Source organism: Malus sylvestris, chromosome 7 (assembly GCF_916048215.2).
Source record: "Malus sylvestris chromosome 7, drMalSylv7.2, whole genome shotgun sequence".
Classification (NCBI taxonomy): Eukaryota; Viridiplantae; Streptophyta; class Magnoliopsida; order Rosales; family Rosaceae; genus Malus; species Malus sylvestris.
The window spans coordinates 5595118-5606054 of record NC_062266.1 but is presented as its reverse complement, the minus strand read 5'-3'; the positions used below and the strand labels follow the sequence as shown (position 1 = coordinate 5606054).

The following is a 10937-nucleotide window of genomic DNA, read 5'->3' as shown; positions in this document are numbered from 1 at the left end:
TTACTATTTTTTTTAAATTTAAAATTGAAATTTATAGTTGTTTATATTAATGAGATTTTAAATAAAAAATCATAATATGTGGGATTTAAAAATATTAAAATATAGGGTAAAAGACTGTTTACCACCCTCATGTTTCGTGGTTTTCAACATTTAGTACATCAAGTTTTTTTCGTCCCAGAGTCATACATAAAGTGTAAATTTTGGGACAGTCTCATACATATGTTAGTCAAACTGTTAGTTCTCCCGTTAAGTGATGACGTGGCGCCCTGATTGGACGCCACGTGTCATTAAAAAAATAAAAAATTTATTTAAATAAAAATAATATTTAAAAATATTTAAATAATAAAATAATAATAAAATATTTTTTTTTCCTTCTTCTCTTCTTCTTCTTCTTCTTCTTCTTCTTCTTCTTCTTCTTCTTCTGGGTTCGGTTCTCTCTCTCTTTTTTTTTTTTCTTCTTCCTCCTCCTTCTCCTTCTTCTTCCTTCTCCTTCCTCCTCCTTCTTCTTCTTCCTTCTCCTTCCTCCTCATTCTTCTTCTCCTTCTTGTTCCTTCTTAAGAAGGAAGGAGGAGAAGGAAAAAAACAGAAAAAAAAAAAAAACCAAACCCAGAAAAGAAGAGGAAGAAGAAGGAAGAAGAAGGAGAAGAAGAATGAGGAGGAAGGAGAAGGAAGAAGAAGAAGGAGAAGAAGAAGGAGGAGAAGGAAGAAGAAGGAGAAGGAGGAGGAAGAAGGAAAAAAAAAAAAAAAGGAGAAGAAGAAGGAGGAGGAAAGAGAAGGAAGAAGAAGGAGAAAGAGGAGGAAGAAGAAGAAGAAGAAAAAAAAAAGAGAGAAACCGAACCCAGAAGAAGAAGAAGAAGGAGAAGAAGGAGGAGGAAGGAGAAGGAAGAAGAAGGAGGAGGAGGAGGAAGAAGGAAAAAAAAAAAAAAAAAACAGAACCCAGAAGAAGAAGAAGAAGAAGAAGAAGAAGAAGAAAAAAAAAAAAAGAAGAAGAAGAAGAAGAGAAGAAGAAAAAAATATATATTTTATTATTATTTTAATATTTTATTATTTAAATATTTATTTAAATATTTTTTAATATTATTTTTATTTAAATAAATTTTTTATTTTTTTAATGACACGTGGCGTCCAATCAGGGTGCCACATCATCACTTAACGAGAGAACTAACAGTTTGACTAACAGATGTATGAGACTGTCCCAAAATTTACACTTTAGGTATGACTCTGGGACGAAAAAAACTTGATGTACTAAATGTTGAAAACCACGAAACATGAGGGTGGTAAACAGTCTTTTACCCTAAAATATAAATATACTATTGTGTGTGTGTGTGTGTGTATATATAAACATGGGTACATTCTTAAAAATTAAAAAAAATTAAAAAATAAATAAAGATATTAGGCTTAATAACATTAGTAAATTTCTTCAATTAAACTTGACATGGATACATTCTCAAATCAAAGAAAAAAGAATGTACCCATATAAGTTTAAAAATGGATTACAAAAAAATTGAATAGATTTTATATAAAAAAAAAATGGTACATTTTACATATAACAAATTGGTATATTTAAGAATGAGTACATTTTAAGATTAAAAATTTGAAAAAAAATACATGAATGGGTGCATATAATTAGCATGGGTACATTTAGCAAAATTAAAAATGGGTACAAATAAATAAAAAAATATGGGTACAAATACAAATAAAACTTTAAAAAATATGGGCACAAAAAGAAATTAATGTATGGGTACAAATTAAAATTGAAAAGAAAATTGGTACAAATTAAAACTGAAAAGAAAATTGGTGCAAATTAAAAAAGGGTTGCAAATTAAAAATGTGTACAAACTAAAAATAAAAATATATGATAAAACATTTAGCCATAAATATAAATATACTATTTGTAATATTTTTAACACTAAATGAATATATTTAGAAATAAAAAATATTTATTATTGAAATGATTAATTATGTTATTAATACACAAGGACCTTGATTAAAAATTGAAAATGCATAAGATTTTAATCAATTGAGTAGCAAAACGAGGGATGTGAACTTAATTTATCTAATTTTTAATGACTATATATATACACGTGTGTGTGTCTTCATTATATGATAGGGCAATGTTTACTTTGCTCCTTTAATCCACTTTTAGAGTTATGCCTACATGTGATTAATTTGAACTAAATCTTACAAGATAAAATTCCAAACTACTACGGGTCAGTGATTTCTAAATCTCAAAGGATCGAGGACTAGCAAATGATGAAACGAATCGTGTCAAATTAATTTGTTTGGCATTAATTCAGAACAGTACTAGTAAAACACAATTCGCAATCTAGATATATGAAAGATTGCTCATGGACCAGGACTAGTATGCGTGGAACAGTGAACATTACATGGACACACATTGGCAGAAAAATGCATAGATAATTGGTAATGGTCTTAGAATAATATAATTCTTCAAGTTCATTGCATTTTTATCAACTATTTAATGGGTAAAAGTTTCAGATAATACCTTCTTGACCCTTAGATTTGACTTTAATATGAAATTCTGTGGTTGAGATTCTGTGGCCTGTGATTTAATCTCAACCACAAAATTTCATTAAAATCAAATCTAACGGTCAACAGGATGTTCCCATTTAAAAAAAACAAAATAGATCCCTTCCCTTAAAGGCCTGTGTATATTGGTTACATAAGATTGTTATGTAAGCTGTCATAATGTGACAAGATAAATGTATAGCAGTAGTATACTGTGAACTAATCATGCATAATGGCACATCCCATAAACACAGAAGTCTCCCTTCTTGCACTTCTGATTGCACCCACCACAATGCCTCTTGTCAAACGATGCATTGACGCACTTACCCCTGCAACAAATCTCAGTATACTTGCATCTGTAGCCGCAAATCCCACAGTTGTACCGATCAGTCTTCACGTCAACACATTTCTTCTTGCAGCAGTCTGGCCCCAGGCTGTTCTTCGCACGACAAATCCTAGGAAAGTTGTCGCAAGTATAGCTGGGCAGTGGGATATTTTTATGATGATTATAAAGAAAACGGCTCACTCCTCTTAAAGAGGTAGTTGCTTCTGCTTCATCTGGTGTTTCAGGCAATGTAGTTGCTTCTGCTACAGTACTAGTCTGCATTTCCACGTCTTCGATATGATCGTCCTGGAAATTTGCAGCTCCAACAATGGCCATTGCTGCTAGGAGAGTAAAGGAGATGTTAATCAACTTCATGGCCATGACTAAATATTATCTGAAAGTTAAGAAATATTTGTAAGGAAAGATGTTTTTGAAGAAGAAGAGTGTAGACTTATTGTAGGGTGTCAATTGAGCGTGTGGGTTTTATAGAAACTAGGGAAAAGGATCCTGATCTCGCGATCTTAACTGTTTATCGTACATCGTACGGTTAGTTTTTATTAGATACTATTTATATATATAATTTTAAATTTTAAATTTTGAAATAATTTTTTACCGCACAATATACGATGAACTGTCATAATCACGGAATTCTCCAAGAAAATGATACGCGAGGATCCTTTTCCGAAACATAGGGAGGAGAGAGTTGACAATTGGAAACTGCATGTACAAGTCTTGCTTTATTTGTGTGGCTTAAAATTACTAAGTATCCTATATGTACAGAAATCATTTGATTGACAAGAAAGAAAAGTTGTCCTCCCTGTGATTCTGATTCTGTATCTGTATCCCATCATAAAGTTTAAGATACAGAAGTTCAAATAAAGAAAAATGCAAAAATTATCCTTTTCCTCACTTTCACAGTTATGATAAATTTATGTAATATTTAATTTCACTCCATAATGAAACTTAAGAACAACTCCAGTCTAAAATTTTAGGCTGGTTCAAAGCCTAATAAATGGGCTGGCACCACGTAAAATCCCTCCAGCCGAGCAAAATAGGTCAGGTCACAGCCCAAACCAGCATGTAGGCCGGCCCAAAATATGCTGAGTGATGTACCGGCCTATGTGATGTCATGCTGGTGTCAGCATGACGTCAACGAAGGCAACAAAATTTTTTTTTGCGTCAGGCGCGTGGGCGCATGTCCCAAACAGAAAATAAACATAGCGGCATGCCGCCTCAGGCGCACTAAAGGGCCGCGGGGATGGGCCACATGGCGCGTTTTCGGCCGTTGGATTTCCAACAGCTAGTTTTTTGAACCATTGGACTTCCAACGATCAAAAAATTTTGAAATTCAAACCCAACGTTCAGTGATGTGGCAACATCTATGCCGTCTGATTCCTAGATCAATGGTCCACGATTTTCGACCAAAAAACATTAAAAAAAAGAAAGGAAAATGTCATAATTATTATCGTTGGCCATGTGTTGGGCTGTTGGATTTCAATCTTTTTCAAATCCAATGGTCCAGATTAATTAATAAAAAATATTAAAAGTTGTTTAAAAATACAGAAAAAATAAAACAAAAATTTATTATTATTTTTTTCTATAAATACCTAACCATCATCTTCCACCTTACACTACTTTTTGTTAAAAGTGCTCAAACTGACAGAACAGCCTGGACAGAAGGAATGTTATCATGGATAAAACATTCCTTGACAACTAGGTTAACATGTGAAGATGTATCATTGTTCTGGACAGTAAGGACACATGCATCGTGGACAGCAAAGTCACTGCATGTGTATTCTGACTGCTGCATCATGGACAGCAAGAACACCACTTCCAGTGCCTTTGTTTATTGCATGTGTGTGTGTGTAATAAAATGTATATAAACTCTGCTACAATTGTAGCAGATGATTAATTCAAAAACATATATTGGATCCAAGTTTAATATGGTATCAGAGCGGTTCTAATCCTTGCTCTGCTCTGCCTTCATTCTTCCGTTGCCATAACCACCTTAGCCCCCCCTTCATAACCACTACATATATCTCCCACAAACACCATTGTCAACACCATGACAAACTCAACCCAACATACCAAACCTGATGAGGAATTCTCAGACCCATACACCATACACCACTCAGATCATACGGGGCTTATCCTGGTTTCCAAAACACTTAACGGAAACAACTACGGTTGGAGCCGTGCCATGTGCATGGGTCTCAGCGCAAAGAACAAGATTGGGTTCATTGATGGAACCATTAAAACTCCACCACTCTTGGACACAAAGTATACAGTTTGGAAAAGATGCAATGACATGGTCACACTGTGGCTTGTGAACTCAGTTCACTCGGACATAGCCAGCAGCATCATGTACACCGAAACTGCTGCTGCAGTTTGGAACGATCTCAAGGACATGTTGTCACAAAGTAGTGACTCAAGGATCTACCAAATTCGACAAGAAATTGTCGAGAATCGTCAAGAGCAGCTTTCAGTTTCTGCCTATTACACCAAGATGAAGGCCTTCTGGGACGAGTTAGCGTCCTACCATGATCCACTTGTTTGCACTTGTGCAGGTTTGAAGGGGCTTGCTGAACTGGAAGAGAAAGAAAGAGTCATGCAATTTCTGATGGGACTGAACGACTCTTACTCAACTGTATGAGGCTCATTTCTGTTGATGAGCCCACTTCCTGACACATGCCGAGTTCATGGTCTTATTCTCCAACATGAACGACAAATAGCTGTGGTCAATCGACGCGATATGGGAACAAACTCCCATGCAATGCAGGTTTAACAAGCTTCAACGTCGCAATTGACTAACAACAAGCATTTCAAACACATCTAGGCAAGTTAGGCGTCATTGACATTCACGCTCCGACTTGAGGGGAAGTGTTAAAAGTGCTCAAACTAACAGAACAGCCTGGATAAAAGGAATGTTATCATGGATAAAACATTCCTTGACATCTAGGTTAACATGTGAAGATGTATCATTGTTCTAGACAGCAAGGACACATGCATCGTTGACAGCAAGGTCACTGCATGTGTATTCTGACTGCTGCATCATGAACAGCAAGAACACCACTTCCAGTGCCTTTGTTTATTGCATGTGTGTGTGTAATAAAAAGTATATAAACTCTGCTGCAATTGTAGAAGATGATTAATTCAAAAACATATATTGAATCCAAGTTTAATACATTTCAATATTTTCAACACTTTGAACCAAAGCTTTCTTATACTTTTGTGTGCAAAAAATGGCAATTTGGACGATCATCGAAGATATTATGTTATGTAAATGCTGGGTTTAAATTACTCACTACTAGAAAATATTATTTTGCCGACAAATTTTAGGCTGACAAAGCAAAAATTTTGTCGGCACGAGAATTCTTTTCCGACGAAAATTTTAATTTATCGGCTCATAGTAGTTGAACCTGTGCCGACTATAAATTTGTCAGCACAAAATATTAGTACTGACGAATAAAATGACAGTCTCAAAAGCATGCAAGTTTGTCATCTCTGACAATTAAAAGAAAGGTGCGGACTAAATCATTCTCGCGCCCCTTCGTTTTTGGTCTTTTGATTCACCTGCTTCTTATTTTTTCGATAAATTCACCCTCAGTTCTATAACCGCTGTATTTTTTTTTTTGGTAAAATAAAAAGAGAGAACATTGTATTTTCACTCAACCTTAATATTGTGGATAGACTACCGCTTTCCCTTCTCTCCTTCGTAACGCTCTCCTCTCCGGCGATCTCGCTCCATCTGCTCGTCGTCGCTCCGTATGCTCATCATTGTCGTCGATTCACCTGCTCACGTCACCATCGATTCATCTGCTCGCATCACCGTCGCTCCATCTACTCTTTGTCACCGTCAAAGTGCCCGTCCATTCTAGCTCTGAAATCTCCAATGCAGAGTGTTTCTCTGCATTTCGTTCTCTAAAACCTTGGGTATGTTCTCAATCTCTATCTACCCTATCTTTCCCCTTAGTTTTTTGTTTAGTCTCTACTTTATGGTGCTTTTCTTAGTTTTGTTTGACCACTGTAATTTTGAGGTATTTTAGGTAATGAATTTGGTTGAGAATCTCATTTAGGTTTGTAGTTTCTTCCGGGTTGCCTGGGTTTGAGGATGATTAATCCACTTTCTAATTTTTTTTTTTACTTTTAACTTTGATTTCTGGGAAACTGCAACCAAAATACAGTTATGGTTATATATTTAGAATCGATTATGAGTGTTTGCACAGACATTATTGTAAGAAAAGTTCATCTTCTCCTGATTTACTTTCGTTTTGAAACGTTACTTTATGGTGCCTACATAACTTATTTTTGGATTGTTGGAATAACATTTCAAGTTGGTAAATGTTGCAATTCTGCATGTGTAACTACTTTTGCTTCATTAATCAGTAGTTGGTAATTATTACACTTGTGGTTAACTTCTGTAATTTCCACTTTCCAGTAATATGTATGTTAGTTAGCAGGAAAAGTTTTATCCATACTCGGTGTTTTTTAATGGAAACATAATATTCCTAGGATCATATATATGTTATTAGGCCATAACTTGTGGACACTAGCTGGGGTGTTTTGACTGATATGATTGTGAAGTTTTATGCTATTCGATATTATGTTAAATAGTTACGGTGTGCTTTTGGAATCCTGGTTAAAGGTTTTGTACTTGATTGAAGACATTATGCTAGTTTTCAAGTTTTCTTGTATGGCTACTTGGTAATTGACAAGTGAATTTTCGCTCGAGGCCACTTTTAGGACTTTAATTAGTGAAATTTACATGTTGTACTACTGGTGTACTGATTTTAGTGGTAATCTTGATTTAAATTTTTGGTTGTGAATTTTGTGCTTCAAGTGAAGTACTCTTGGTTGATGAATTCTTCCTTCTTATTGTTATGGCTCCAAAAAATTTCTTTGCATCAATTTCTAGATATGGCTTCAACAAATTTCTTTTCATCAATTTCTAGATATACAGGAGAGAAGAACTTTTGTATGCTATTTTTCTGGCTAGAATCTGAGACCCTTTTGGCATGTGCTGCTTCCTTGTTCCTATGCTATAGTTTCAGGTGTTGTTGGATCATTCAAGTGTTGTTTGCAAAATATATGTAAGTCAGTTTGCAAGGTAGTTTTCTTTGTGTAACGCAAGTGGTGCAATCATGCAATTCCCTTATGTTTCTAATTCCCTTGTTTTTCTTGGCAGATCTAACCTGCTACGTTTGGCCATGCCTAGCAATTATGAGTTGCATAGCTGGTTCACTTACTCCATGCTTCTTTTATTTCTATGTATAGCTGGATTTTGGGTATCAGTTATTGCAGAATTAAGTTTAGATTGCTTGGTTTACAAATTGTTGGAATTGCATGCTATGGTGCTAACTTTATTGAATGAAAGGTTATCCTTTTTCGATGCAATTCTTATTTTTCCTATGTTTCAGATTGCTTGGATATTCATTTCCATTTGTACAGGATTTGTGTAGTTTTAAGAATTCCAGGATTTGTATATATTCACATTCAGCCTCTAGATGTACATTTGGAATTTATCAATCAATAAAGTATTATTTCTTAACAATTTTGTGTATTGTATTTTGATACATATATAGTTGTTGAGCATAAAAGCATTTATTATTATTTTTTTTATAAATTAAATATCTTTTCCGACGAAAAACAAATTTTGTTGGGAGAGAGAAGATTGTGCCGATGAAATATTCACGACGACAAAACACATTTTGTTGGCTGAATAATACTATTTGTCGGCTTAAAAGCCCAGTACCGACGAGAATACTTGTCAGGAACAATGAAAATACCGACAAAAAAGAGTTTGTCAGGAAAAATTGAACCTTACCGACGAAGTATCAAAATTCGTCGAGAAAACTCTTACGCGACAAAATGGCCAACAATTTTTTTCGTCGGGAAAGGATCTTTGCCGAAAAATTTTGATTTTTGCCGACAAACAAATGTTTTCAGCAAAGTCAAAGTTTCTAGTAGTGAAATGTAGGGTTTCACTCAAGCAGGCATAATATTTCCCATCAAGTTAGTAATATCTTAGTAATATTTGTAGCCAAATGAAACTTGGTTGCTATAATCTAATTTACTCTACAACTGCGTATAAGCTAGGATATTATAACTAGTAAATAATTGAATTGCATACTTTTGACATTATATAGAATGTTCATCAAAAAATATATACTCACTTGAATTTAATTAGAAAACATATGGAATGAGAGCCTTGAGATTGTTGGGAAAATGATATTTAAACTTGGAACGATACCAATTCCTGGTGGCATAGCTTCTTCCGGCCAAGTAGAGGGCGGTTCCAGCGGTAAAGGAAAAGGAGTAGAGAGTCTGAGAAATGAAAGATATCCCAAGAAAGGTTGTGATTTCAAAGAGATAGTGAGGGCATATAACAAGCTCAAACAAACCACCCTTGGGAAGCTTGTATTCCTTCTCTTCACCTGGCTTCACCCTCATCTCCGAAAGAAGGTAGTGATGGTACAAGTTGCCAGAAATTCCTATTACAAACAAGACAATGCCGGCGCTCTTTAAATCAATTGCTGGCTCTGGAAACCCTAGCCCTTGGCTGCTTAGGTATTGACCATAAATCATGCTTCCGGTCGACAACAAATAACTCAGACAGATCGGAACTGCTGTATCAACGCCCATTCCTCCACTGTACTTGTGAACAAATTGAACCTATATACATACATGCATACATATACATATATTAATACAGGTACGTAGAAAACAAGATACAAACATAATATACACAAGCATTACGTACGTACGTACCTCAAGAATCCTTTTGAGAAAATGAAGGGTTAGAGCGTAAGAGAGCAATAGAGATCTGATATCTTGATGGGGAAAAAACAGCAAGGATGTGAGAGCAGCGACGAAGGCAGGAGTATAAGCGACGAGCATGCCTGTTCTACCGGACAATGTTACTACTTGTTGTTGCTTTTCTGAATTTAGTGCAGATTTTTGAGGATTATTGAAATTCCTGAACTTAGAATACTGCATGTGCTTTCCTCTAATCTCTGAAATCCCAGCATTTGCTAATGACGTGAAGCTAATCACTGACATTGCTGTCATGAATATAGAAGGAGGTGGTTGGAAAATCAGCGTCGAGATTATCGACATACTACTCACCACCATCATTAATCCTAATAAAACTCCCTTAAAAGAACAATTAATGGTGGATTAGAGGACAATTTCTAGCTATTTAATCAGTCTTAATTTGTTCTAAACCACGTACTCTGTGTGTATATATATCTAGTGGGCGGCTAAATGGTTTTTTATTTTGTTTCTGGGGTGTGTTTTTGTGTAGAATGGCTGGCTGGGTTGGCTACATGTTAAGTGAACAGGAACCACAATCAAAACCAGTAAATGAAATTCCAGGCCACTAGTTATCCGGCCATGCATTAAATCCGGCTCCTTTGGAAGTTTGGTTGGCTACTAGATAACCCATGAACATGTGTTGTTTTGGTGGACCACGTTGCACAGTGCCTGCCACCCTCAGCAGACCTTTGTTTCACTCTCCTTATCTTTTTGCCCCCAAAAAACAGAGAAAAATGCTCGGCGGACACCGAAATCAAGCTATGATGGTTGACACTTGAAATGTAACGTAGCCATAACATGCATGACTATGTAGTCGTACCTAAAATTAAACAGAATCTACCGAAAAAATGGCAGAGTTTCCTTAGAAATTCAAGCAATCCAAAAATTCACAATCGTGCAAAAAAAAATTTTCAACACAACATCCCCGCGTCGCTACACCTAATGAGTCCCCGACTCTCAACTACACGCATGAAATTCATATTCAGAGCATAAGTTAAACTAACACAACGAAAGCATAAAATGTATCAATACTGGTTACCCTATCCATTAGGATAAATACTTAAACAGAAAGATTAAAAAAAATAAAATAAAAAAATACAATTCTTCTCCCTACACTTCGGAAGGTCATTCTGAGGTTTCGTCGACGTCGACGGGATCTCTGCTATTAGGTCCGGAAGGAGGCGTAAAATAAAAATGCGTACGCAAAAAAACAAGTGTTAAAAAAATCATCTCTCTTTATGAACATACTAATTTCTTATTGAAAACCCAT

The 10937-nt window shown here is 35.4% G+C and overlaps 2 protein-coding genes and 1 long non-coding RNA gene across 5 annotated transcripts; 1 reads left to right on the top strand and 2 right to left on the bottom strand.

Annotated features, from left to right (window-relative positions):
* Positions 1–2689: 2689 nt before the first annotated feature.
* Positions 2690–3312, bottom strand: LOC126628244 (stigma-specific STIG1-like protein 3). Its single transcript, XM_050297858.1, has one exon. The coding sequence runs from the start codon at positions 3233–3235 to the stop codon at positions 2753–2755; it is 483 nt and encodes a 160-aa protein (XP_050153815.1). The 5' UTR covers positions 3236–3312; the 3' UTR covers positions 2690–2752.
* On the bottom strand, positions 3054–10199 carry LOC126628242 (uncharacterized). 3 transcript variants are annotated; one of them, XM_050297856.1, is made up of 3 exons: positions 9623–10199; positions 9028–9526; positions 3054–3192 (listed from the first exon to the last, which is right to left on the bottom strand). In XM_050297856.1, exons 1-2 carry the CDS (start codon positions 9986–9988, stop codon positions 9038–9040), a joined length of 855 nt encoding a protein of 284 aa, XP_050153813.1. In that variant the 5' UTR covers positions 9989–10199; the 3' UTR covers positions 3054–3192; positions 9028–9037. The 3 variants fall into 3 exon arrangements, with proteins under 3 accessions (XP_050153813.1, XP_050153814.1, XP_050153812.1); XM_050297857.1 differs by having other exon boundaries at positions 3171–3195; XM_050297855.1 differs by lacking the exon at positions 3054–3192 and having other exon boundaries at positions 8969–9526; positions 9623–10198.
* On the top strand, positions 6528–8405 carry LOC126628247 (uncharacterized). The gene is made up of 3 exons (XR_007625326.1): positions 6528–6787; positions 7807–7944; positions 8040–8405. It is a non-coding gene; the product is annotated as an uncharacterized LOC126628247 (long non-coding RNA).
* Positions 10200–10937: the final 738 nt, after the last annotated feature.